We start from the raw sequence: 27,217 nt of genomic DNA on the forward strand, positions 1-27,217 counted from the left end.
TTAAAAGTATTAGAGTGAAGGTACAGGTGATACATGCCAGAGTTGTTTCTGCTAGTTTATATCAAATATCTTATCTCAATGAGAATGCACAAAATACTTCAGAGCAAAAGAATAAGGTTTTCAGTAAAATCCAGTTGCTTTAGATATACCAATAAAATATATTTAGAAACTATTATAAGCATATGTATTTTTATATATGTATTTTTAAACCCATTTCTGCTATAACTGTCATTTATTTTTATTTCTATCATTTTTTCTATTTACAACTTCATTGAGGTATAATTTACACACAATAAACTTTACACATTAAAGTGTACAAGTTGATAAGCACTGAAAGATATGAAACCACCTAGATGTTTCCCTGTGTCCTTTAGCAGTCTCCTCCCTCCCTCTATCCCACCCCAGGCAAGCATTGTCTGCTTTCTGTCCCTAGGGATTAGTTTGCACTTTCTAGATCTTTATATAAAAGGAATCAGACAGTATCTTCCCTTTTGTTTAGCTTCTTTCACTCAGCAGGGTATTGAGATTCATCCACATTATTGCGTGTATCAAGTGTGTTCTTTCTTTCTTTATTGCTGAGTACTTTGAATATGTAATTTCAAAATTCTTTGATGAACTATGAAAACTACAAACTTTTTAAAGTGATGTAACAGCTTTAAATAATGAGAGTCAGTTCAGTTCAGTTCAGTCATTCAGTTGTGTCTGACTCTCTGCAATCCTATGGACTGCATGCAGCACGCCAGGCCTCCCTGTCCATCACCAATTCCCGGAGTTTACTCAAACTCGTGTCCACTGAGTTAGTGATGCCATCCAACCATCTCATCCTCTGTCGTCCCCTTCTCCTCCCATCTTCAATCTTTCTCAGCATCAGGGTCTTTTCAAATGAGTCAGCTCTGCAAATCAGGTGGCCAAAGGATTGGAGTTTCAGCTTCAGCATCAGTCCTTCCAATGAATATTCAGGACTGATTTCCTTTAGGATGGACTGGTTGGATCTCCTTGCAGTCTAAGGGACTCTCAAGAGTCTTCTCCAACACCACAGTTCAAAAGCATCAATTCTTCAGTGCTCAGCTTTCTTTATACTCCGACTCTCACATCCATACACGACTACTGGAAAAACCATAGCTTTGACTAGATGGACCTTTGTTGGCAAAGTAATGTCTCTGCTTTTTAATATGCTGTTTAGGTTGGTCATAACTTATCTTCCAAGGAGCAAGCGTCTTTTAATTTCATGGCTGCAGTCACCATCTGCAGTGATTTTGGAGCCCCCCAAAATAAAGTCTGTCACTGTTTCCCTTGTTTGCCCATCTATTTGCCATGAAGTGATGGGACCGGATGCCATGATCTTAGTTTTCTGAATGTTGAGCTTTTAAGCCAACTTTTTCACTCTCCTCTTTCACTTTCATCAAGAAGCTCTTTAGTTCTTCTTCATTTTCTGCCATAAGGGTGGTGTCATCTGCATATCTGAGGTTATTGATATTTCTCCCGGCAATCTTGATTCCAGCTTGTGCTTCTTCCAGCCCAGTGTTTCTCATGATATACTCTGCATATAAGTTAAATAAGCAGGGTGACAATATGTAGCCTTGAAGTACTCCTTTCCCGATTTGGAACCAGTCTGTTGTTTCATGTCCAGTTCTAACTTGCTTCCTGACCTGCATACAGATTTCTCAAGAGCCAGGTCAGGTGGTCTGGTATTCTCATCTCTTTCAGAATTTTCTACAGTTTGCTGTGATCCACACAGTCAAAGGCTTTGGCATAGTCAATAAAGCAGAAGTAGATGTATTTCTGGAGCTCTCTTGCTTTTTTGATGATTCAGTGGATGTTGGCAATTTGATCGCTGGTTCCTCTGCCTTTTCTAAATCCAGCTTGAACATATGGAAGTTCACGGTTCATGTACTGTTGAGGCCTGGCTTGGGGAATTTTGAGCATTACTTTACTAGCGTGTGAGATGAGTGCAACTGTGTGGTAGTTTGATCATTCTTTGGCATTGCCTTTCTTTGGGACTGGAATGAAAACTGACCTTTTCCAGTAAAAAGAATATCAGTACTGAGCTGATATTATTCTTCTATATTAATACAACATACAAAATAAAATTGCACAGAGATTTCAAAAACAGAATAAAAAATGCAACATAAGCAGGCAAAGGAAAGAAAAAAGATGATAAAAACAGAAAAAGGAGATAAAAACCAAGGATCAAGGTGAAGGAAATGAGGAAGTGATGAAGAATAACTTCAAGGAATTTTTAATAGACACTAATAGTGTGTTTATATATGCATATATATTAAAATTCCCTCACCGTAATTTCATCTTCATGTGTCTGCTTTTCACATCTGATTAACCAGTTATCATTTCCCCTGTCTTTCAAAACAAATGAAAAATCTATTACTTCATTTTTTATAAATATCATAGCTTAATATCAAGCAGAAAAATCTTGTCACCTCTTTGATTTTGAGACCTTCATTTGTTATCTGTAGCATATTAACACATTAAAGGCTTCAGTTTAATACATACAAACTAAAAATACTCATAAATGTTAGTTAACATTTATTGTTTACTCTGTGCCAGACATTGTTAAGTGCTTAACATGTATTAACTCATCAAATTCTTACAAAAACTCTGTGAAGTAGGTACAATTACTGTCAAGAACTTTTAAGTCAGCATTATTAGAAAGGATAATTTCTCTTCACCTTAGGGAGAAGAACTATCTACCCCCGTTACCAGGCAAATTTCTGGATGGGCTCTTACCTAATGTCACAACAAGAGGACTCTGGACACAAATTTTTTAAAAAACTGGAATAGAGTTAATTTATTGAATACAACATTGTGTTAGTTTCAGGTGTACAGCAAAGTGATTCAGGTAAATATACAATTTTATCAGATTATTTTCCATTATAGTTATTACAAGATACTGAACATAATTTCCTATGCTATACCATCTCCTTGTTGCTTATCTACGTATAGCAGTTTGTACCTGTTAATCCCATACTCCTAATTTGCCCCTCCTTCCTTCCTTCTCCCCTTGGGTAACCGTAAGTTTCTACCCTACGTCTGCAAGTCTGTTTCTGTTTTGCGAGCAGATTCATTGGTATTACTTTTTTTAGATTCCACATATAATTGACCATATAATTTTTGTCTTTCTCAGACTGATTTACTTCTCTAAGTATAACATTTTCTAGGTCCATCCACATTGCTGCAAATGGCAATATTTCATTCTTTTTTGTGATTGAGTACTATATTCCGTTGGACTCTACACTAATTTTACCATTAATTTAAGACTGCATGATTTCAAAAGGTAAATGTAAAGAGGTATATAATGTTTTTGCAGAAACTAGTATAAATGAGCAAAAATTCTGAACTAGAGTTTTCAAGCTTCAGAGTACATCAGAATTACCTGGTGGGTGGTAGTTTGGTTGCTTCAGCCATGTCCAACTCTTTGTGACCCTATGAACTGTAGCCTGCCAGGCTCCTCTGTCCATAGGATCTTCCAGGCAAGAATACTGGAGTGGGTTGCCATTTCCTTCTCCAGGGGATCTTCCTGACTCAGGGACTGAACCCGGGTCTCCTGCACTGCGGGCAGATTCTTCACCGACTGAGCTACCAGGGAAACCCCATAAGACCTGTTAAAACACTAACTGCTGGATCTACATTCAGTAGACTGGGATGGGTTCCCAGAAGATGCATTTGGGCCCACATAACACTGACCCTAAAACAGACTAGGGAACCATATTTGGGAATCACTGCTTCAAGTTATCAACAACGTCACTGCTCCCTGCCAGCACAGAAAAAATTAAGAGTCTGTTGTATTTACAGACTGTACTAACAGTCATCTAATGTCAAAATAAGCGTCTAAAACAACTTACACAATCAAGTTTGAATTATTCATATTATGAAGATAACATCTCCAATTTCCAGCAGGCTTTGTACTGCTGCCAAGAAACTCCACCTGAGGGACAGGTACTCACCACTATCACTGGGGCAGAGTCCACCCCGAGTCAGAATCTCCAGTATGCGGTTAATTCTGCCTGGGAGAGTCAGCATTACATTTCTGCTTACCAAGGCAGGCAAAGAAAAAGACTGCCTTTTTCAAATAGTAGCCTTAAGACTACTGCAGCAAAACTTTACATCTTTGACTTGGATAAGCAAGAGTTGAATACAGTTTGAAAGTTAAGAAGATGTGAGTAAACAAATGAGAGAACTTCAATACCTGTATTTCTGATGATGTAATCCAAAACAACTAATCTTTCAAACTGTGACTGAAACTGTTTTCTAATATTCTCAGGCAAAGGGTCAGCTTCAAATTTCCTAAGCCAATATTCAGCCTCCTTGTAACCTTCAACAAATAACTGAAAGGAACCAATCTATAATTTTAAGAATTATAGTTAGAAAAGAAAATACAAGAACAAAGGAATTACTTTTAAAATTTCTCAGCAGTACTGTCATAAAATACTTTATATAAACACAATAAGAAAAACTGAAATTAACACTAATTTACATAAGCCACATTTATCAAGAAAACTATTTTTATACATTAATTTAAAATAATCACATAAAGAATACATAGCAAATAAAGAATGATCAATCCTAGACTTTTAAGGTGCGTAGAAGCTATTTTAGAATAACTGAAAAAGAAAATACACACATGTACCCAAGGTAATATTCTCAATGAGAATGCTATTTTCTAAAAATATTTATTAAAATGAATTCAATTATGAAGACCAAAACCTGTACCTCTCTTGGCTATTTAATAATAATGTAATTTTATCTTACTGGAAAAATACATTAAGATTCTTTTTTACAAGAGAAAATAACCTTATTTTTTTAAAATGAATGAATTATTTGACTATGCAGCTTAAAGATCCTATAATAAATTTTAAATAATTAATCATAACCTCTACAGTGGTTTTTAAAAAAGTCCTTTCCTTGAAGATATGTCTATATTATAAGGTTTCGTATCACTGAAATTATGAGCTGTTAACATTAAACAATTTTTTAAAGAAGAAAATACAAATTTAAAAGCATAGAACACATAGATAATGGTAACCTAGCTGGCCTCTTTTGTCCATGGGATTCTCCAGGCAAGAACACTGGAGTGGGTTGCCATCTCCTCCTCCAGGGCATCTTCCCTACTGAGGGATCGAACCCAGGCCTCCCGCCTTGCAGGCAGGTTCTTTACTGTCTGAGCCATCAGGGAAGCTGGCTTCATAAATACAAACAAATCACTACAAAGAAAATCTATCTCAGGAATTCCCTGGCAGTCCAGTGGTTAGGACTACATGCTTTCACCGCTGAGGGGCTGGGGGTTTGATCCCTGGTTGGGGAATTAAAATCCTACAAGCTGGATGGTGATGCCAACAATAAACATCTCTTAACACTTTATGTGACTTGTGGCCGGCATGAAATTTTAATGATTTCCTAAATGTTTTCTCTAAAGCACTCATAATGAGGTGTTAGTAGTCATAAATAGGGAAATTATTTCAGCATATGCAAGGAGTAACAAAATTTCCTGCTTACTTGGAGTACAATAATAAAGACAAGTTAACCATGTAGTTCTTACTCTAATTCTTTTATATAGATAAATGCATAGCAACAAGACAAAAAAATTGCAGATTAAATATATTAAAAATAATAATAAAAAGTCTAGTGCTTTTTTTAGAATGCTCTTCCCATAACCTTCACCACCCTTGCTGAGCTAGTTGCTCATCATCCCTTAGGTTTATTTAAAACCTATGATAAGGAAAAAACAAAATTTAATATGTAGTGAGTAAACCTGGTTACTACCATTTACTATGTGCCAGGGACTATACCAAGTACCTGAAATAAACTTTATCACTTTATTCTCACAACCCTAGTAGTTTCTGTCATCCTCGGTTTATAGAAACTGGAGCTTGGAATTTAAGAGACTCGCCCAAGGTCTCAGAGCTAACTGGTGAAGAGGCTTGGAGTACAGTCTAGGTCTAATTCCAGGCTTATACTTTCAGCTGTAACTTTATAAAGCCTTAGGTGCAATCTCCTCTTGAAAATTCCCCAGCTCTCCAAACTGGGTTAAATATCCCTCCTCTACCCACTCTAAGCTCTCTACACCTAATCATCATTAACAGCTTTATTATATTGTGTTGAGACTGCTTGTTACTACAAGCTCTTGAAGATGAGAAAACCGTTTTTACTAATATATCCACAGCCCACAGCACAGAGCCTACAGAGCTCTGGTAATATGTGATGAAGTTTGTTGAAGTTTGTGTGTGCTTCGCTGTGTCTGACTCTTTGGACCCCATGGACTGTAGCCTGCCAGGCTCCTCTGTCCATGGGATTCTCCAGGCAAGAATACTGAAGTGGGTTGCCATTTCCTTCTCCAGGGGATCTTCCTGACCCAGAGATTGAACCGTGTCTCTTGGACTTCCTGCACTGGCAGGCAGATTCGTTACCACTGTGCCATCTGGGAAGCCCAATATATGATGAATTGCCTGCCCTCCATTGCACCCCCCTACCCTTCCCAAAGCTCATCACAGTAACTTACCTTAGGAGGAAGTCCTATCCGATGAAATTTTCTACCTACTTTTGGCACTTTCTCTAAAGCATACTTTTTGCCTCTAGATTTTGCACGGTCAATTGCACTGTAGTTAAACGTCTCACTGACAAGCCAAACCACCTAGAAATGTACAGTTTAGAGAAATGGCTATTAGAATTTGCATTATAGTATGTCTATTCACATACACCATGGAACTCACACTAATGCTACAAATGAGTGAAGTTTAATGCTATACTAAATGCCCCTGAGAATCTAAAACAGAAAAGCTAAGAGACTTTGCAAAGTTAGTTAAATGACACATATGTATTTCTTTCTGAGATAGGCAGCCTAAAATTGTCCAGTGGAACAAAGAAGTATGTAGAATTAGGAAGGAAAATTTAGAGAACTTTAAGTAAAAATGTATAAAGGCCAAAAAGAAAAAGACAGGAATCTTTTGAGTATGTTAGTTATCTCTACCTTCAGCAGAATTTCTAGATCACTGATTTTTTTCAGCTTTCTAAATGCTGGTTCTTTCTCTTCTTTTTGTCAGCATCATCTCAGCTCACGTGAGAAAGAGATACTCCCTTGGATATTCTGTGCGTCTACACTCATTGGAAAAGATCCTGATGCTGGGAAAGATTGAAGGCAGTAGAAGAAGGCGACAACAGAGGATAAGATGGTTGGATGGCATCACTGACTCGATGGACATGAGTTGGAGCACGCTCCAGGAGATGGTGATGGACAGGGAGGCCTGGCATGCTGGAGTCCATGGGGTCACAAACAGTCAGACACGACTGAGTGACTGAACCAACTGACTGACACTAGAATCAATTTACTAGTCATTTGTGACTCTGGATTACCAACCGCAATTTTAGATTCTGTATACTAGAAGTCACTACAGATGGTGACTGCAGTCATGAAATTAAAAGACGCTTACTCCTTGGAAGGAAAGTTATGACCAACCTAGACAGCATATTAAAAAGCAGAGACATTACTTTGCCAACAAAGGTTCAGTCTAGTCAAGGCTATGGTTTTTCCTGTGGTCATGTATGGATGTGAGAGTTGGACTGTGAAGAAGGCTGAGCACTGAAGAATTGATGCTTTTGAACTGTGGTGTTGGAGAAGACTCTTGAGAGTCCCTTGGACTACAAGGTGATCCAACCAGTCCATTCTGAAGGAGATCAACCCTGGGATTTCTTTGGAAGGAATGAAGCTAAAGCTGAAACTCCAGTACTTTGGCTACCTCATGCGAAGAGTTGACTCATTGGAAAAGACTCTGATGCTGGGAGGGATTGGGGGCAAGAGGAGAAGGGGACGACAGAGGATGAGATGGCTGGATGGCATCACTGACTCAATAGACGTGAGTCTCAGTGAACTCCGGGAGTTGGTGATGGACAGGGAGGCCTGGCATGCTGCGATTCATGGGGTCGCAAAGAGTCGGACACGACTGAGTGACTGATCTGATCTGATCTGATACCAGAAGTACATGATAGAAAGAATGCCTCCTTTACCCTTGTTTTTGGTACAATGCCCAGATGAAGCTTTTCATCCACGAGGTAGGCACCAGCTTCGGAAAGGTACCCCTGGTTGGGAAGCAGGCAGCCCCTACCAAAGCAGCAAGGGCAGCAGACCTTGTGAACGTATTTGGTCCATTTCGGATTCAGGTGACCGTAAGGCTCTTCTGATTTGGGTTTAAACACACCAATAATTTTCTATATAGGGAGAAAGTAAACACTTTGTTAGACTTTTAACATAGGGAGATGATAATCCATAAAATACATTCTGGTCTTTTTCTACTCTTCCTACCACAGATTTGGGCATAACCCTTAACAATTAAGAGTTTTAATTCCAGTCACAGTTTTACACGCATTCTCATTCAACAATCTAAAATCAATAATCTTTTGAGCTAGTGGTTTTCAAACTGTGCTCTGAGAAACCCTAGAGAAGGTGAGAGGAGAGGGCTCTGAGACCCCATCCTCTGGTTTCACCCATTTTACATAATGGATGCCCTAGTTAAAAAAGAGTTCTGCTGATTTTATTTTATTATTATTTTTTTTTTGAAAATGTTTGAAAATCAGTGACCTAGGTCAAACAATGTTATTATTCAATATCTATTAAATATCCAAATTTTATGCTTATTCATTATCTACTTTCCCAGTAGGTGTGCATTCTAAAAGGGCAGGGACTTTCTCTGTGAGGGCTGTATCATCAGTACTCAGAACAGTACCTGGCATATAGTAGGCATTCAAGCATTTGTTAAATGAATAAATCCAATGACAAAAAGCCATCTCTAAGATACAAAGGAAATGATAGGCTCTAGTGACATCTGTGCTGCCAGATTCTCCTACTTTTTTCAATTTTTTTTATGAACCAATTTTGAATAAATTCTCTCCTCTTAAAAAAACTGCTTATGGATGTCTAAAAGTCTTTCCCCATTAAGTATATATATCCTGTTAGAACTGTCTTTATTATTGGTCTGATAAAATATATTCATATTAAATTTAAAAGCTGAATTATCCTTAGATAATAAAAAATCTTATTATAAGTATATAATTGTTTATTAATGCAGTAAAGTCTGAGTCATTAATAAAGAAGTCAACAAGAACAAATCAAGAAATCAAGCTTGGAATAAAGATTGAGACATTGACACTACCTACATATATATATATTAAAATCTCAAAAAGACTGTTATAAAAAATATAACTTCAGTCTTTGAAAAAACATTTTGGCAGAATTATAATCTGTTTCTCCTCCTGAAAAAAGAACTGCTGGCTATGCATCATTCAGAAAGCTTTTAGAAATGATAATACAGATTTTTGAAAAATTCTAAACTGAGTTGAACAAAGTCCATATCAGGTTCTCTTTTCTGCTGTAGGATTATTCTTTGGTTTGTTTCATTTTGTCACATTCCAATGCCTTCAAACTTCAAACTGCCCAGGATCCTTCTCTGGTATAATAATGCTGGAAAAAATATTCTGAGGGTAAAAGAAAACTCTGCTTAGTTACTGCAGAGGATGAGATGGTTAGATAGCACTCGACTCAATGGACATGAATTTGAGCAAACTCCAGGAGATAGTGGAGGAAAGATGAGCCTGGCGTGCTGCAGTCCATGGACTCGCAGAGTCAGACACAACCTAGCAACTAAACAACAACAAGGACTTGTGAATATAAACCCCACAAACCCACAGCTGAATGTTGAGTATTCAATAAATACTTGAAGCCAAGTATTAAAATAATAAAACGGAAATTGTACAAACAGCTCTAGTTTTAAACAGTAGAGTGCTTTAGTTAAAAATAAACTGACCTTTATTTCTGAAAAGAGGGTGCAACCAGATTTATTAGGAAAATATCTTCAGAAACTCACAATGACTTCACATTCAAATTAGTGTTTTCCAAAAGGTCTGTTATATATAGTAGGTCTATGAAATTCTCACCCTCTTAGGATCCTTCACAAAGTAACTTCCACTTGAACCTTGAGAGATTCTTTCTGGATAAACTTCAAATTCTATTGCTTGCTCCGCTTTCAATATAACATCAGCAAATTCTGGATCATCCAAAAATGTGTTCAATTCTGAAGAATCAACAATTATTACATTAAGAAAAACATTACTACAGAATGAAAAAAAAGAAGAAAGACCAGCTATGAGAATAGCTGACAACATATGAGCTCACAACATGGACCTGTAATACTAGATTAGGTTACCAGTGTTAAGACATTTAGGCACAGAAAAATGTAGACTTCCCTGGTGGCTCAGACGGGAAAGAATCCACCTGCAATGCGGGAGACCCGGGTTCAACCCTTAGGATGGGAAGATCCCCTGGAAAAGAGAATGGCTACCCACTCCAGTATTCTGGCCAGGACAGAGGAGCCTGGAGGGCTACAGTCCATAGGGTCACAAAGAGTTGGACACGACTGAGTGACTAAACGCTTTCATTTTTTTTTTTCCCCATGGAGTACTTCAATGTCTTTTTTTTTTTTTTCTTTTTTAACCCCACTTTAAGTATCAAGTTAAGACACAAGGAAAATATTTCCTATGCTGAAAAAAAATTACACAAATTCCGTGTGTTAACTTGAACTCCTCCTTCCCAGTGATTTTGTTCTTCATCCAGCCTCAGCCTCCATTAGCAATCATTCCTCAGATATATCATCACCAATACCTGCAACCGCATCACACTTAGCATTTCAGTCATCTTCTATTTTCCTAGTTCACTGCTTCTGGCACCCTGAGTCCAAAAATTCTTCCATCCCACTAGGACCTTTAAAGCACTGATCTACCAAATACTGTTCAAGGGTCTTCACCCGCTTTGTGTCCCTCCTTGGCTAGCATAAATTATGGTTAATCATCACTAAAATCACTCTCTTCTTCCCACTCCTCATCATAGTTACCTGTAAAATCTCACTCCTGGTTAAATCCAATTGTCTACTGACTATGCCTGTGCCTGGACAGCTGAACTTGCCAAACACAACGCCTGGTGTCTTCCCTTAAATGCCTGGTGTCTCCCCTTAAAAAAAAACCCACAAACCTCAGCTGGATTCTTCATGTTGTCTGGGGAGCATACTACATTCCTGTTAAAGACTGAATGCTTGTGTTCCTCTGAAATACATCGAGGCCTTATTCCCCAATGTGATCATATATGGAGGGGGACTTAGGCGGAAGTAATTAGGCTTAGATGAGGCCACGAGGGTGGGTATCCCACAATAGAGTTAGGCCATGTGAGGACCCAGGGAGAAGGCTGCCATCTGCAAGCCAAGAACTGAGCCCTTGCCAAGAACCTGATCATGCTGACACCCTGATTTTGGACTTCCCAACCTCCAGAACTGAGCAATAAAGTCTGTTGTTCAAAAGCCACGTAGGCTAGGGTATTTTATCATAACATCCTAAACTAGGACAACTTCCCTGATACACAGACTCTCCGACTCTTCTGGACAACTATCTCATACCCTCTCTTCTCCTCATATTCCCAACAACTCTTTCATCTCAGCAGATGATCTAGTTTCCTATTTCAAGAAGAAAACAGAAGCAAGCAGGAAAAACGATCATCTGCCCTCAGCATCATATTTACCCCTTCACATTCTCTAAGGTTGACTCTTCCACTTTGTACACTAGTCCTATCTCCCTGACTGTGTGCTTAGTTGCTCAGTTGTGCCCAACTTTGTGACCCCATGGACTGTAGCCTGCCAGGCTCCTCTGTCCACGAGGATTCTCCAGGCAAGAATACTGGAGTGGGTTGCCATGCCCTCCTTCAGGGGATCTTTCTGACCCAGGGACTGAACCCAGGTCTCCCACATTGAAGGTGGATTCTTTACCATCTGACCCCTACCAGACAAGTCCTACCCCAGGACATGTCTTCAGCAGTTTTTCCCAAATCAGTATTTCCCTTGCTATTGGATCATTTCCACAAACACATAAAACTTGACTTCACTTGACTGCCAAGATGCCATTTCTCCACGTTGTTCTTCCATTTCATCAGCTCCTCTTTTTCAGTCTCTTGTGGGCTCATTCTCATCTCCCTAGCAGCTTAACTTTGGAAAGCCCAGGTTCAGTTCATGGTCCTCTTCTTCCTCATTAGCACTGATGACTTCCAGATTAATATCTCAAGCCTGGACTTCTGCCCTGAACCCCAGACTACTATACCCAGCTTCTCCACTTGTATGTTTAGCAGACAGCTCAAACTTTACTGCCTCAAACTCAATTCATTTTCTCTCGACTGCCTCACTCCCAGTATTCTCTGTATTACTGGCAATCCCAAATCTTCTAGGTGCTCTTGTGAAAAGCTTTGGAATCATCCATGACCTCACTCTCTCACCCTCCATATCCAATCCATCAGCAGGTTGTGTAGCTCCACCTTAAATGAACATCCAGAATCTAACCAGTTCTTACAATCTCCATTCCTTCCATGTGATTCAAATCACTATCAACTCTAGCCTAGATTGTCACAAGAGTCTCTTAATGGGTCTCCTCTCTATACTCAACAGGGAAGCTACAGAATCCTTCTAAAACCCAAGTCAGTTAATTGCCTGGCGGTCTAGTGGTGAGGACCCAACACTTTCACTCATGGGGCAGCCCAGTGATTCTCCATCTCATTCAAAAGAAAAAAATCTAAGTTCTAATATTGGCCCTCAAGACTCTACCCAATATCTCCTAACCTCCACTTTATTTTTCTGCTTAGCGCTTATCACCTAACCTATCATATAACTTAGCTATTTTGTGAGCTCCAAGAAGACAAGTATTTCTTTCACTGCTACATACCCAACTTTTTTTAGTTCCTGGAACATAAGAGGCACTCAATAAATATTTGAAGGATTAATAATTAATCATTTAAAATGGTAGACGTTAAATACTCACATTTTTCTTTGAAAGGCATATAAATGTTATTACATGTAAATCTTATGAAAATTCAAACTATAAACTTTCCTTAATTTAAAACTTGCCTTAATTCAGACATAGAACTATTATTTACTAATTTTTAAAAGCTTACGCTGAGAAAAATATTGCAAAAAGGGCCCTTGGGCATATTTAACCTACTTAAAACAATAAATAATCCACGTATTTAATCATGTTCATAAAATTGATATACTATTTTCAGATCTAGTCCACGAAAATTCTTAAGAATGAAGGGAGAGGAGGTGGTCCTAAGATGGCACAGGAATAGGACAGGGAGACCACTTGCTCCCCCACAAATTCATCAAAAGAACATCTGAACGCTGAGTAAATTCCACAAAACAACTTCTGAACGCTGGCAAAGGACATCAGGCACCCAGAAAAGCAGCCCATTGTCTTTGAAAGGAGATGGAGAAGTCTTGAGGCTACTGTAAGAATAAGACTGAAAACTAGAGGCAGGAGGCTTAAATCCAAATCCTGAGAACACCTGAGAACTCCTGACTCCAGGGAACATTAATCAATAGGAGCTCATCAAATGCCTCCATACCTACACTGAAACCAAGCACCACCCAAGGGCCAACAAGTTCCAGAGCAAGACATAACACACAAATTCTTCAGCAACACAGGAACACAGCCCTGAGCTTCAATATACAGGCTGCCCAAAGTCACTCCAAACCCACGGACATCTCATAACTCATTACTGGACGCTGCATTGCACTCCAGAGAGAAATCCAGCTCCACCCACCAGAACACCAACACAAGCTTCCCTAACCAGGAAACCTTGACAAGCCACCCGCCCAACCCCACCCACTGCAAGGAAACTCCACAATAAAGAGAACTCCACAAACTGCCAGAATACGGAAAGGCCACCCCAAACACAGCAATATAAACAAGATGAAGAGGCAGAGAAATACCCAGCAGGTAAAGGAACAGGATAAATGCCACCAAACCAAACCAAAGAGGAAGAGACAGGGAATCTACCTGATAAAGAATTCCAAATAATGATAGTGAAAATGACCCAAAATCTTGAAAGCAAAATGGAGTTACAGATAAATAGCCTGGACACTAGGACTGAGAAGATGCAAGAAAGGTTTAACAAGAAATAAAGAAGAAATAAAAAGAAATAAAAGAGATAGAAGAAATAAAAAAGAGTCAATATATAATGAATGAAGAGTCAATATATAATGAATGAACAATAAATAAAAAGAAATAAAAGAGATAGAAGAAATAAAAAAGTCAATATATAATGAATAATGCAATAAACGAGATCAAAAACACTCTGGAACCAACAGTAGAATAAGGGAGGCAGAAGACAGGATAAGTGAGATAGGATAGGATAAGTAGAAGATAGAATGGTAGAAATAAAGGAAACAGAGAGGAAAAAAGAAAAAAGAATTAAAAGAAATGAGGACAATCTCAGAGAACTCTGGGACAATGTTAAATGCCCCAACATTCAAATCATAGGAGTCCCAGAAGAAGACAAAAAGAAAGACCATGAGAAAATACTTGAGGAGATAATAGTTGAAAACTTCCCTAAAATGGGGAAGGAAATAATCACCCAAGTCCAAGAAACCCAGAGAGTCCCAAATAGGATAAATCCAAGGCAAAACACCCCAAGACATATATTAATCAAATTAATGAAGATCAAACACAAAGAACAAATATTAAAAGCAGCAAAGGAAAAACAACAAATAAAACACAAGGGGATTCCCATAAGGATAACAACTGATCTTTCAATAGAAACTCTTCAGGCCAGGAGGGAATGGCAGGACATACTTAAAGTGATGAAAGAAAATAACCTATAGTCCAGATTACTGTACCCAGCAAGGATCTCATTCAAATATGAATGAGAAATGAAAAGCTTTACAGACAAGCAAAAGCTGAGAGAATTCAGCACTACCAAACCAGCTCTCCAACAAATGCTAAAGGATCTTCTCTAGACAGGAAACACAAAAAGGGTGTATTATCTTGAACCCAAAACAATAAAGTAAATGGCAACGGGATCATACTTATCAATAATTACCTTAAATGCCAACAAAGGTCCATCTAGTCAAGGCTATGGTTTTTCCAGTGGTCATGTATGGATGTGAGAGTTGGACTGTGAAGAAAGCTGAGCACCAAAGAATTGATGCTTTTGAACTGTGGTATTGGAGAAGACTCTTGAGAGTCCCTTGGACTGCAAGGAGATCCAACCAGTCCATTCTAAAGGAGATCAGCCCTGGGTGTTCTTTGGAAGGAATGATGCTAAAGCTGAAACTCCAGTACTTTGGCCACCTCATGCGAAGAGTTGACTCATTGGAAAAGACTCTGGTGCTGGGAGGGATTGGGGGCAGGAGGAAAAGGGGACAACAGAAGATGAGATGGCTGGATGGCATTACCAACTCGATGGACATGAGTTTGAGTGAGCTCTGGGAGTTTGTGATGGACAGGGAGGCCTGGCGTGCTGCAATTCATGGGGTCACAGAGAGTCAGACACAACTGAGCGACTGAACTGAACTGAACTGAACTGAAATAGGTTGAATGCCCAAACCAAAAGACAAAGACTGGCTGAATGGATACAAAAACAAGACCCCTATATGTGTTGTCTACAAGAGACCCACCTCGAAACAGACACATACAGACTGAAAGTGAAGGGCTGGAAAAAGATATTCCACGTAAATAGAGACCAAAAGAAAGCAGGAGTAGCAATACTCATATCAGATAAACTAGACTTAAAACAAAGGCTGTGAAAAGAGACAAAGAAGGACACTACATAATGATCAAAGGATCAATCCAAGAAGAAGATATAACAATTATATATGCACCCAACATAGGAGCACCGCAATATGTAAGACAAATGCTAACAAGTATGAAAGGGGAAATTAACAGTAACACAATAATAGTGGGAGACTTTAGTACCGCACTCACACCTATGGATAGATCAACTAAACAGAATTAACAAGGAAACACAAACTTTAAATGATACAATAGACCAGTTAGACCTAATTGATATCTATAGGACATTCAGCCCAAAACAATGAATTTCACCTTTTTCTCAAGTGCACACAGAACCTTCTCCAGGATAGATCACATCCTGGGCCATAAGTCTAGCCTTGGTAAATTCAAAAAAATTGAAATCATTCCAAGCATCTTTTCTGGCCACAATGCAGTAAGATTAGATCTCAATTACAGCAGAAAAACTATTAAAAATTCCAACATATGGAGGCTGAACAACATGCTGCTGAATAACCAACAAATCACATAAGAAATCAAAAAAGAAAGCAAAATATGCATAGACACGAATGAAAAAGAAAACACAACAACCCAAAACCTGTGGGACACTGTAAAAGCAGTGCTAAGGGGAAGGTTCATAGCAATACAGGCATACCTTAAGAAACAAGAAAAAAGTCAAATAAATAACCTAACTCTACATCTAAAGCAACTAGAAAAGGAAGAAATGAAGAACCCCGGGGTTAGAAGGAAAGAAATCTTAAAAATTAGGGCAGAAATAAATGCAAAAGAAACAAAAGAGACCATAGCAAAACTCAACAAAGCCAAAAGCTGGTTCTTTGAGAGGACAAATAAAATTGACAAACCATTAGCCAGACTCATCAAGAAACAAAGGGAGAAAAATTAAATCAATAAAATTAGAAATGAAAATGGAGAGATCACAACAGACAACACAGAAATACAAAGGATCATAAGAAACTATCAGCAATTATATGCCAATAAAATGGACAACTTGGAAGAAATGGACAAATTCTTAGAAAAGTACAACTTTTCAAAACTGAACCAGGAAGAAATAGAAAATCTTAACAGACCCATCACAAGCACGGAAATTGAAACTGTAATTGGAAATCTTCCAGCAAACAAAAGGTCAAGACCAATCGGCTTCACAGCTGAATTCTACCAAAAATTTAGAGAAGAGCTAACACCTATCCTACTCAAACTCTTCCAGAAAATTGCAGAGGAAGGTAAACTTCCAAACTCATTCTATGATACCAAAACCTGACAAAGATGCCACAAAAAAAGAAGACTACAGGCCAATATCACTGATGAACATAGATGCAAAAATCCTTAACAAAATTCTAGCAATCAGAATCCAACAACACATTAAAAAGATCATTCATCATGACCAAGTGGGCTTTATCCCAGGAATGAAAGGATTCTTCAATATCTTCAAATCAATCAATGCAATTCACCACATTAACAAGTTGAAAAATAAAAGCCATATGATTATCTCAATAGATGCAGAGAAAGCCTTTGACAAAATTCAACATCCATTTATGATAAAAACCCTTCAGAAAGCAGAAATAGAAGGAACATACCTCAACATAATTAAAGCTATATGTGACAAACCCACAGCAAACATTATCCTCAATGGTGAAAAATTGAAAGAATTTCCCCTAAAATCAGGAGCAAGACAAGGATGCCCACTTTCACCACTACTATTCAACATAGTTTTGGAAGTGTTGGCCACAGCAATCAGAGCAGAAAAAGAAATAAAAGGAATCCAAATAGGAAAAGAAGAAGTAAAACTCTCACTGTTTGCAGATGACATGATCCTCTACATAGTAAACCCTAAAGACTCCACCAGAAATTTACTAGAGCTAATCAGTGAATATAGTAAAGTTGCAGGATATAAAATCAACACACAGAAATCCCTTGCATTCCTATACACTAACAGTGAAAAAATAGAAAGAGAAATTAAGGAAACAATTCCATTCACCATTGCAACGAAAAGAATAAAATACTTAGGAATATATCTACCTAAAAAACTAAAGACCTATATATAGAAAACTATAAAATACTGGTGAAAGAAATCAAAGAGGACACTAATAGATGGAGAAATATACTGTGTTCATGGATCAGAAGAATCAATATACTGAAAATGAGTAGACTACCCAAAGCAATCTATAGATTCAATGCAATCCCTATCAAGCTACCAATGGTATTTTTCACAGAGCCAGAACAAATAATTTCACAATTTGTATGGAAATACAAAAAACCTCGAATAGCCAAAGCAATCTTGAGAAAGAAGAATGGAACTGGAGCAATCAACCTGCCTGACTTCAGGCTCTACTACAAAGCCACAGTCATCAAGACAGTATGATACCGGCACAAAGACAGAAATATAGATCAATGGAACAAAATAGAAAGCCCAGAGATAAATCCATGCACCTACGGACACCTTATCTTTGACAAAGGAGGCAAGAATATACAATGGAGAAAAGACAATCTCTTTAACAAGTGGTGCTGGGAAAACCGGTCAACCACTTGTAAAAGAATGAAACTAGAACACTTTCTAACACCATACACAAAAATAAACTCAAAATGGATTAAAGATCTAAACGTAAGGCCAGAAACTATAAAACTCCTAGAGGAGAACATAGGCAAAACACTCTCTGACATAAATCACAGCAAGATCCTCTATGACCCACCTCCCAGAATATTGGAAATAAAAGCAAAAATAAACAAATGGGACCTAATTAAACTTAAAAGCTTCTGCACAACAAAGGAAACTATAAACAAGGTGAAAAGACAGCCTTCAGAATGGGAGAAAATAATAGCAAATGAAGCAACTGACAAAGAATTAATCTCAAAAATACACAAGCAACTCCTGCAGCTCAATTCCAAAAAAATAAATGACCCAATCAAAAAATGGGCCAAAGAACTAAACGGACATTTCTCCAAAGAAGACATACAGATGGCTAACAAACACATGAGAAGATGCTCAACATCACTCATTATCAGAGAAACACAAATCAAAACCACAATGAGGTACCATTTCATGCCAGTCAGAATGGCTGCTATCCAAAAGTCTACAAGCAATAAATGCTGGAGAGGGTGTGGAGAAAAGAGGACCCTCTTACACTGTTGGTGGGAATGCAAACTAGTACAGCCACTATGGATAACAGTCTGGCGATTCCTTAAAAATCTGGAAATAGAACTGCCATATGACCCAGCCATCCCACTGCTGGGCATACACAGTGAGGAAACCAGAACTGAAAGAGACACGTGTACCCCAAGGTTCATCGCAGCACTGTTTATAATAGCCAGGACATGGAAGCAACCTAGATGTCCATCAGCATTTGAAGGGATAAGAAAGCTGTGGTACATATACACAATGGATTATTACTCAGCCATTAAAAGAATACATTTGAATCAGTTCTAATGAGGTGGATGAAACTGGAGCCTATTATACAGAGTGAAGTAAGCCAGTAAGAAAAACACCAATACAGTATACTAATGCATATATATGGAATTTAGAAAGATGGTAACAATAACCCTGTATGCGAGACACAAAAGAGACACAGAAGAGTCTTTTGGACTCTGTGGGAGAGGGAGAGGGTGGGATGATTTGGGAGAATGGCATTGAAACATGTGAATTATCATATGTGAAATGAATCACCAGTCCAGATTCGATGCATGATACAGGATGCTTGGGGCTGGTGCACTGGGATGACCCAGAGGGATGGTATGGGGAGGGAAGTGGGAAGGGGGTTCAGGATGGGGAACACATGTACACCCGTGGTGGATTCATGTCAATGTATGGCAAAATGAATACAATATTGTAATTAGCCTCCAATTAAAATAAATAAATTTATATTAAAAAAAAATGAATGAAGGGAGAAACTTTGTCTTTCTCATTCACTGTGTGTCCTAGCACCTGGAAGAAGGATCAGCATTTAGTGGGTTCTTAATAAACACTTAAATGAATAAAGTATTACTTATATGGCAGAATATGCTAATAATTACTACATTAATCAAATGATACTTCTTCTAGGTCAAGGCTTTTAACAAGAAAGAAGTCGGAAAGTTATTTATCTCAATTTTGCTCCCAATACTGGTATATTTTCTATAATACATCTCCAGCAGGTGGTCTCTGGGCCAATGTTTAAACACTTCCAAAAAGAGATACTCATTTTTTTGTTGTTAATACTTTTTGTGTTTCTTTTTTTTAAAATATAAAACTTCTCTTTTGAAGAAACAGGTCTCCTTGTAGCTTCACCCAAGGTACTAGACTTGCCACCTGGAGCAAAACAAAAGTCTACTTACTCCTCTCTTCCCAGGGAGAGGCCTTCACATAGCTGCAGACCATTTCATGCTCCCCTAAGATTCCTCTATTCTCTGCCTCCTTCCACATGGAAGTGTTCTCAGGTTTTTCAGCATCCAAGTTGCCCTCCGACTTCATGCTTCAGTTTTCCAATGTGCCTTTTAAAAATATGGTCTCCAGAATCGAGCAACCCATTGCGGAGAACAGAGACAGCTCTCAGTCTTGACACTATACCAAAATAAGAAGTACTCTAGTATTACAATCGTTGTTTAGGAGTCCTGTCATACTAATTCACGTTGAACTGGCTAAACTCTTGGACCACTTTTGGTCTCTCCCATCCTGTACTAAAGCAGTTCTTTTGGAAACTATGTGCAGACTTTGACATTACCATTACATGTTTCAGGTTGCTTTATGGGTTAAGCTTTATGAGTTCATCATAGAACCTGCCTTTGTGACTCTCATGGAGCCCAGGATCATACTCTGGACACTTAATAATTCAGCTTCAACCCAAACCTGAACCATTCCTATACAGTCAGCCAGCAGGTTTTCAATCCCTTTCTCTTTAGCTTGTCCCTTCCCTGAGCAATTCTTTTGGATAAATGAAACTATCTCCCTACATGAAAACTGGCGTTATTTGAAGATGGTCTGGATATACCATCACAGTCCAGAAAGGCACTTGGAAGACAACTGGTCCTGTCTAATTACTACCGGAAAAGAAAAAAAAGCAACACGATTACATAACAACTTTTCTAAACATCAAAATAATTATTTTTCAGTAGATTTTTCTGTTTCATAATTCACAATTACATCCTACAACTTTCAGTTACTTAAATGTATATTTAGCCATGAGTTTAACTTGGAGAATACACTCTTAAGTTATACCACTTCAAGATATATGTGCTATGGATATTTGGTTTGAAGGTTTGCTGTCATTGTTTGGTTTGATTGTTAATAGCTGAGGGGCTTAAATAGCTATATTTTCTTTAAATTTTGTTAATATTACTTTTACTCCTTCTAAGGAATAAACTGTGAAACTTTGATTTGTCTCTGTATTAAAAAATATTTAGATTTTCTGAGGAGACTGTCAGTTCTACCTCTGTATACTCCCGTTGGGACTCACAAGCTCCAGTCCTATTCAAATTCCTCACTTTTCACAAGGTGTCCAGCCCACCCTCTGAACTTTCACCCATGCTGTTCATGCCAAGTTTCTTTCCTATGGCTAATTTTTATCCATCTTTCAGCTCCATCTGACTACTTGTAATGCTGTAACAAAATGATCTTGGTCCCAGGAGGGCAGAAATCTTTGTTCTATTCTGTGATATATGCCAAGTGCTTAAACCTGTGCCTGACACACGGCAGACCTTCAATAATGTGAGAAGTATTTATCAACAAACCCTTAACCACACTTAAGGGCTACAAGTGATCCTCTGGTAAGTAGAAATGAAAATGGATTAAGAGAACCCATTGTATAACCTGTTAACAATTACTTTTATATAGGTATGCATAGCAACTTACTAAGTTCTCATTTTAAATATATAAATCAAGATGAACTCTTCCTCACCTAAGGGCTGGGAATATATCTTACCCACTGGCCAGAATATCTTCTAAAATGTAAAGTAGCTGGTTCACAAGTTTGATGATCCAAACTAAACTGGAACCCTCGGGGGTGCCAGTGTTATTTAAGTCTCAAACTGGACACTATTTCCTCTGCGAAGTCTTCCCTGGCCCCTATACCCAGGGCAGGGCTCCAAGAACTGTCAGCTTTCCCCATGAAGCACATATATCCTGTTAGAACTGTCTGTTTTAATTGACTGTTTCCTCCATTAAGTTATAAGGTTCCACAAGGACAGGGCTGCTGACTGGACAGCCATTTGGTATCTGGTCACCACTGTTTCCCTAAGGGCTGGATTCCCACTGGTGCCCGAAGGCATTGAAACATTTGCTGACTGAATGTTGGATCTCTGCAACAAGTGCATTCTAATTAGTGGTTTGAGGAAAACTCTCCAACACACTGATGCTCACTACTTTTCAAAAGCTCAGTTTTGGAAGATTGTCAAGACCCATGAGATTATCTATTCTTCTAATACCTTCCTCTAAATTAAGCCAGACTATCAGCATCTGGAATCTAGATCCAGCAATACTGATAACATCACCCACTAGAATTAGTTCCACTGAAATGAACTTCAGGAAGTTGTATGAAACACTCTTATGAAAGTCATCACTTTTATTACCAAGGTATTATTCAGCATATAGTCTCTTCTCCAAGAGAATACCTAACAGTTTATCCTTTGCCAGTTTTGTTTTGTTTCAAATAACTAGTCTGTTCTAACTTTATGGGCACAGTGATTGTGTTTCTCTCAAGCTGCCAGGTCAGTAATCTTAAAAATCAAATTCATGCACTGCCTGCATCAAGTGATGTTAATTTTGTGTAGTCTTGTTCTGGCCTCCATCTTGTTTATTTCATTACTCTTACTTCCCATTCTCATAATTTTCCCTACTTTTAAATGACTTTATTATGTTCATACATTTATAAGCCACCATGAATCATTAAATGGCTTATAAACATACACTTTCTTTTACTTTGGTAGCTTGTAAATTCTAACACCATTCTCTAATCACTAGGCTCTCCAACAAAAACTGATAAGTGCTTCTGGTTTATATCAACTGGAACCTTCAATTCACCTCTGTGCTTCTTTAAAATGAGAATTTTTAAAAAGTGCTAATATCATAGGGTTGGTTATAAATTATATGAAACACATGCACTATGCCCTGCACGTATTGTTTTGTGGGTATTAACTATTATTATCTTTACTACTCTCTAACTCATTGATTAAAATGACAACTAGCAAAGGAATACCACTAATTCTTCTACTTTGACACTGCTCCAACAACCCGATGTTTACGCTCATTCTAGACTTTGCCACACGCCTTGTTCAAGTAAAGATAACAGAGCTAGGCCATTCTTCCACTGGTTAAAGTACATAAAGCTCCTATTTACATACACAGAATAGTTAAGCTTGATAAATGATGCTATATCAATCTAAAGACAAGAGTATCTTGGAACTAGAGAGGTGGCTTCATGGAAATCGGATGGTAAAGAACAAAGGAAATGAATGAATTAAAAAAAAAATGACTTATCAGTTAAATTAATCAAACTTTTTAGGAGAATGGTTTGAAATTTTAAAAATAGCTTTTGTAGTTCAAAACTATTTTAAAGTCCATTAAAAATAAGACCTTGGTAATAAGTAAATAAAGGTAACAATTATTTTATAACAGTTGGGGATCTATAGCAAAGAACTAGGTTCAGTCTGGCTTTTCCACTTTCTGGACCTTGACTTTGGGTTACAGCTGAAGTTCTATCAACTACTAGTCATCGAAGTTTTCATTCATTTCCCATCCTCATACCCAGGATGACTTCACCCAGCTAACTTGCTGTGCTATTCTAAGAATTAATGAAATATTAAAAAAAAAAAAAGTGATAGCTGCTCAGTCGTGTCCAACTCTTTGCAACCCCATGGACTGTAGTCCCCAAGCTCCTCTGTCCATGGAATTCTCCAGGCAAGAATACTGGAGTGGGTAGCCATTCCCTTTTCCAGGGGATCTTCCTGACCCAGGGATCGAAACCAGGTCTCCTGCATTGCAGGCAGATTCTTTACCATCTGAGCCACCAAGGAAGCCTTGAAGATCTCAGAAAAACATCAATTGAGATATAAATGTTATTGCCATTTAAAAAGGTTAAAATTCTCTTTAATAATCCATTTGTATTCCAATATTACACTCTATCCTCGCTTTTACTTTTTCTAGCTTTAATATCAGGAGAAGGCAATGGCACCCCATTCTTGCCTGGAAAATTCCATGGACAGAGGAGCCTGGTAGGCTGCAGTCCATGAGGTTGCTAAGAGTCGGACATGACTGAGCGACTTCACTCTCACTTTTCACTTTCATGCCTTGGAGAAGGAAATGGCAACCCACTCCAGTGTTCTTGCTTGGAGAATCCCAGGGACAGGGGAGCCTGATGGGCTGCCGTCTATGGGGTCACACAGAGTCGGACATGACTGAAGCGACTTAGCAGCAGCAGCTTTAATATCACTTGTTTGCAAAACCTTACCTTCATAGAATAAACGCATTTTCAAGGTTTTAGTATCTTTTAAAATCTAGCTACACAGTAACTTTGGGTAGAAAAAGGCAAGTCTGCCACACAAATCTCAGTGACCTCACAGACAGGTTTCTAGGTAATATATAGCATTATAATCAATGTAGCTGGGTGAATGTGGATCCATTTGTGATCTGGTTCCAAATCCATGTTTGATTGTTCTGTTAAATGTTGTACTGTCGATGCATCCAAAAGTTAACATTATAATGGTAGCTAGCTGACCTGTAAGTCAGACCAGTCTGTTAAAGCTTTCTTCATTAAAGTCTGCTTCCCTCGGGCCTCTTTGATTCATTTACTCTACCATTTGACCATAATTACAACTAGAGTAACCTACTCTATCAAGTGCAGAAGCCCCATTAATGTACCAGTAGCAGAATATGTAAAATCTACCTACTCCACAAAAACTTCAGCAACATAATGCAAACTACATTTTCTGTGTCTTTTCTTTAAGCTGTCATGTGCAGAGCAATATTCCAGGCAGAATGCAAACATTACCTCATTTAAACCATCCTTACCACCACCGATCAAGTGTTATCAGGCTCATTTTACAAAACAAGCCTGTCCCAGCGCTACCTACGACGCTTACAAGTCTAATTCAACCCCTCTATGCCAAAAAGTTCCACTTACCAACAAATACCCATGCCTGCAGCTTCGTGCCTAAATTTTACTACCTTTCAACATTTCAATTACCCTCTCTTTCATCTGAGGCTGTCAGTCTGCTTAATAGTGAAAACGGTTTTTCCTTTTTCTGTATAAAAATAAAAAAGTCTCGAGAAAGAAAACTTTGCAAGAGAGAAAGCAGGTACAGAAGTTCAACTGCTTCTGCCCCCTCTGGCTAATGTCACAATAACAATATTTTAAAAGTTTTTGAAACGTGTCCCAGTGGCAACCGGATATTCTTGCTATCTCTTGACTGTCATCCACCTTGCAAATTCACGAACTTTCTTGGTAGTTCGGGGTTCTTAAGCCAAAACTTTAAAGCCAAACTTGAGCAAACATCTTAGGTCATTTTACAGTGTTAAGACTTCCTGTCTGATTCCAAAAGTTTAGGATCACTCTTAGGGGCGGCCCCAAGGATCGGAGTTTAATGACCACCTCGGGTGTCAGGAGAAGCAGCCTATATAGCCCCTGGAGAAGGTGCGAATAGACGGGGGAGCGGGGATGGGGGAGAAAATGCGAGGTGACCAAGGTGTGAGAGACAGCTGAACCCTCGGCCGGTGCTCAGGACGATCCCTAGCGAACAGTTTTTCCTACCAGGCAAGGGCTAGCGGGCAACCGAGAAAGAAGCCGGGGTCTGCGACCCGAGGAGGGGCTTGAATGCTGAGCGCGGCGGAGAGGGGCACTCTGGCAGGGCGCGGGAGTAGGGAAGAGCCGGGTCGCACCTGAACCCACGGGGCGGTTCCGGTCCAGATTGGTGGGCGAGCTCCGCTGACGCCCCAAGCCCGGGGAGGAGGAGAAAGGCGCATCCCGGAGCAGAAGCGGCAGTTCCCGGTCGCTGGCCTGGCTAGGGGAGGCCGCACCTTCCTCCCCTGCAGCCGTCTCCAGCCTCACAGCGCCCCCCGGAGCGACCTTCCGCCGCTGGGCCCAGACGATCCGCGGCAGCAGCGGCTCCCGCTCCTCGTCCTCCTCGTCCTCCTCCAGGCTCCCGCTGCCGGCGGACTCCGGCCTCCCGGGCTCGGAGGCCTCCGCCATGGCCTCCGTCTGTGCCTTCCGCGCTGAGACCGACTCAGAGAGGCGAGGCGTTCGGGTCTGGTCTCGGCATCGCGGGGAACCGGAGCCTCTGGGTCAGACCGAAGAAACCTAGCCAGTGCACAGTCCAGCTCGGCGCCCGCCAGGCGGTTGCCCCGCCCGCCGGCCGAGCCCCACCTCGCGCCTCCCCCGCGCCTGCGCGGAAGTGCGGGGGCGTTGTGCGGGGGCCCGGCCGCCACCTGTCTCCCTAAACTGGGGAAGACGCCCGGCGGAGCTAAAGTTACTGCTTGTGGACCGCGGGGGTGGATGTTAATCTACCTTTGCAGAGGTGCCCCTCTCTAAGCCAAATCAGCCTCTCCCTCCCCTGCAGAATTCTCTCATGTTTCCCACAATGTATACCTGTGTATTTCTTTGTATGACTAACATGTTTCCCCCACTAGAAGTCCCGGAGAGCCAGGGCCTCGTCATTTTTTCCAAACATTGCTGATATTGTAGTTTGCATTTTCTCTTTTTAAACACTGGTTAATCTAGCTAGAAGCTTATATAAATTTTTAGTTTTTTTCAAAAAGCCATCTATGGGTCCATTGATTATCTGTTCTCTAGTTCATTGACTTTTTAATAATTTTCTTCTTTTTTTTAATATATATACCTTGTTTGGGTTTTGCTTAGTTTCTTAATTTGTAAGTTTACCAAATTTGTAAGTCTACCAAATTTGGGGAAATCTCAGCCATTATTTTTTCAAAAATTTTTCTACTCCACTCTCTTCCCTTTCTGTGATTCCTATTACAGGTACCTTAAGCTCTTCAATATCATCTTAAAGATTAGTATGGCTCTGTCCATTTTTTTCAATAGTTTTTATCTCTGTTTCTCAGCTGGAATAATTTCTCTGAATCTGTTTTTAAGTTTGCCAATCCTTCAGCCATTTCTAATTAGCTGCTGGACCCACCCAGTGAATTTTTTATTTCAAAATTTGTACTTTTTAGTTCTAGAATTTCCATTCGCCCCTTCTCTTTTTAGAGTTTCTGTATCTCCGCTGAGTTTTTCTGCTAACTCGTTATTATGACCATATACTTTTTCATGTCCTTGTATGGTGTATCAGTTCAGTTCAGTTCAGTTGCTCAGTCGTCTCCGACTCTTTGCAGTCCCATGGACTGCAGCACACCAGGCTTCCCTGTCCATCACCAACTCCTAGAGCTTGTTCAAACTCATGTCCATTGAGTCGGTGATGCCATCCAACCATCTCTCCCTCTGTTGTCCCCTTCTTCTCCTGCCTAATGTATAATAACTGTTTAAAACTCTTTGCTAGCCATCATGGAGAATGATACAGAGATTCCTTAAGAAACTAAAAATAAGAGTTTCAGTATGATCTAGCAATCCCACTCTTGGGCATGTATCCACAGAACACTCTAATTCAAAAAGATACATGGACCCCAAAGTTCATAGCAGCACTATTT

At 39.3% G+C, this 27,217-nt stretch overlaps 1 protein-coding gene across 2 annotated transcripts in view; it reads right to left on the reverse strand.

Moving 5' to 3' along the window:
* The window catches only part of PI4K2B (phosphatidylinositol 4-kinase type 2 beta), a 36,097-nt gene extending 10,149 nt beyond the window's left edge, over nucleotides 1-25,948 (reverse strand). The window contains exons 1-7 of one of the 2 annotated variants that reach the window (XM_044946027.2): nucleotides 25,457-25,595; nucleotides 19,924-20,149; nucleotides 9,937-10,073; nucleotides 8,014-8,214; nucleotides 6,512-6,643; nucleotides 4,202-4,355; nucleotides 2,294-2,355 (exon numbers count right to left, since the gene is read on the reverse strand). In XM_044946027.2, the coding sequence (XP_044801962.1) occupies nucleotides 2,294-2,355; nucleotides 4,202-4,355; nucleotides 6,512-6,643; nucleotides 8,014-8,214; nucleotides 9,937-10,073; nucleotides 19,924-20,059 (822 nt within the window). In that variant the 5' untranslated portion in view covers nucleotides 20,060-20,149; nucleotides 25,457-25,595. Of the gene's footprint in view, nucleotides 1-2,293; nucleotides 2,356-4,201; nucleotides 4,356-6,511; nucleotides 6,644-8,013; nucleotides 8,215-9,936; nucleotides 10,074-19,923; nucleotides 20,150-25,456 lie in introns of both variants that reach the window. The other variant, XM_006041987.4, reaches the window with a different exon arrangement.
* Between the last annotated feature and the right edge of the window lie 1,269 nt (nucleotides 25,949-27,217).

The sequence above is a fragment of the Bubalus bubalis genome, chromosome 7 (genome assembly GCF_019923935.1).
Source record: "Bubalus bubalis isolate 160015118507 breed Murrah chromosome 7, NDDB_SH_1, whole genome shotgun sequence".
Taxonomy (NCBI): Eukaryota; Metazoa; Chordata; class Mammalia; order Artiodactyla; family Bovidae; genus Bubalus; species Bubalus bubalis.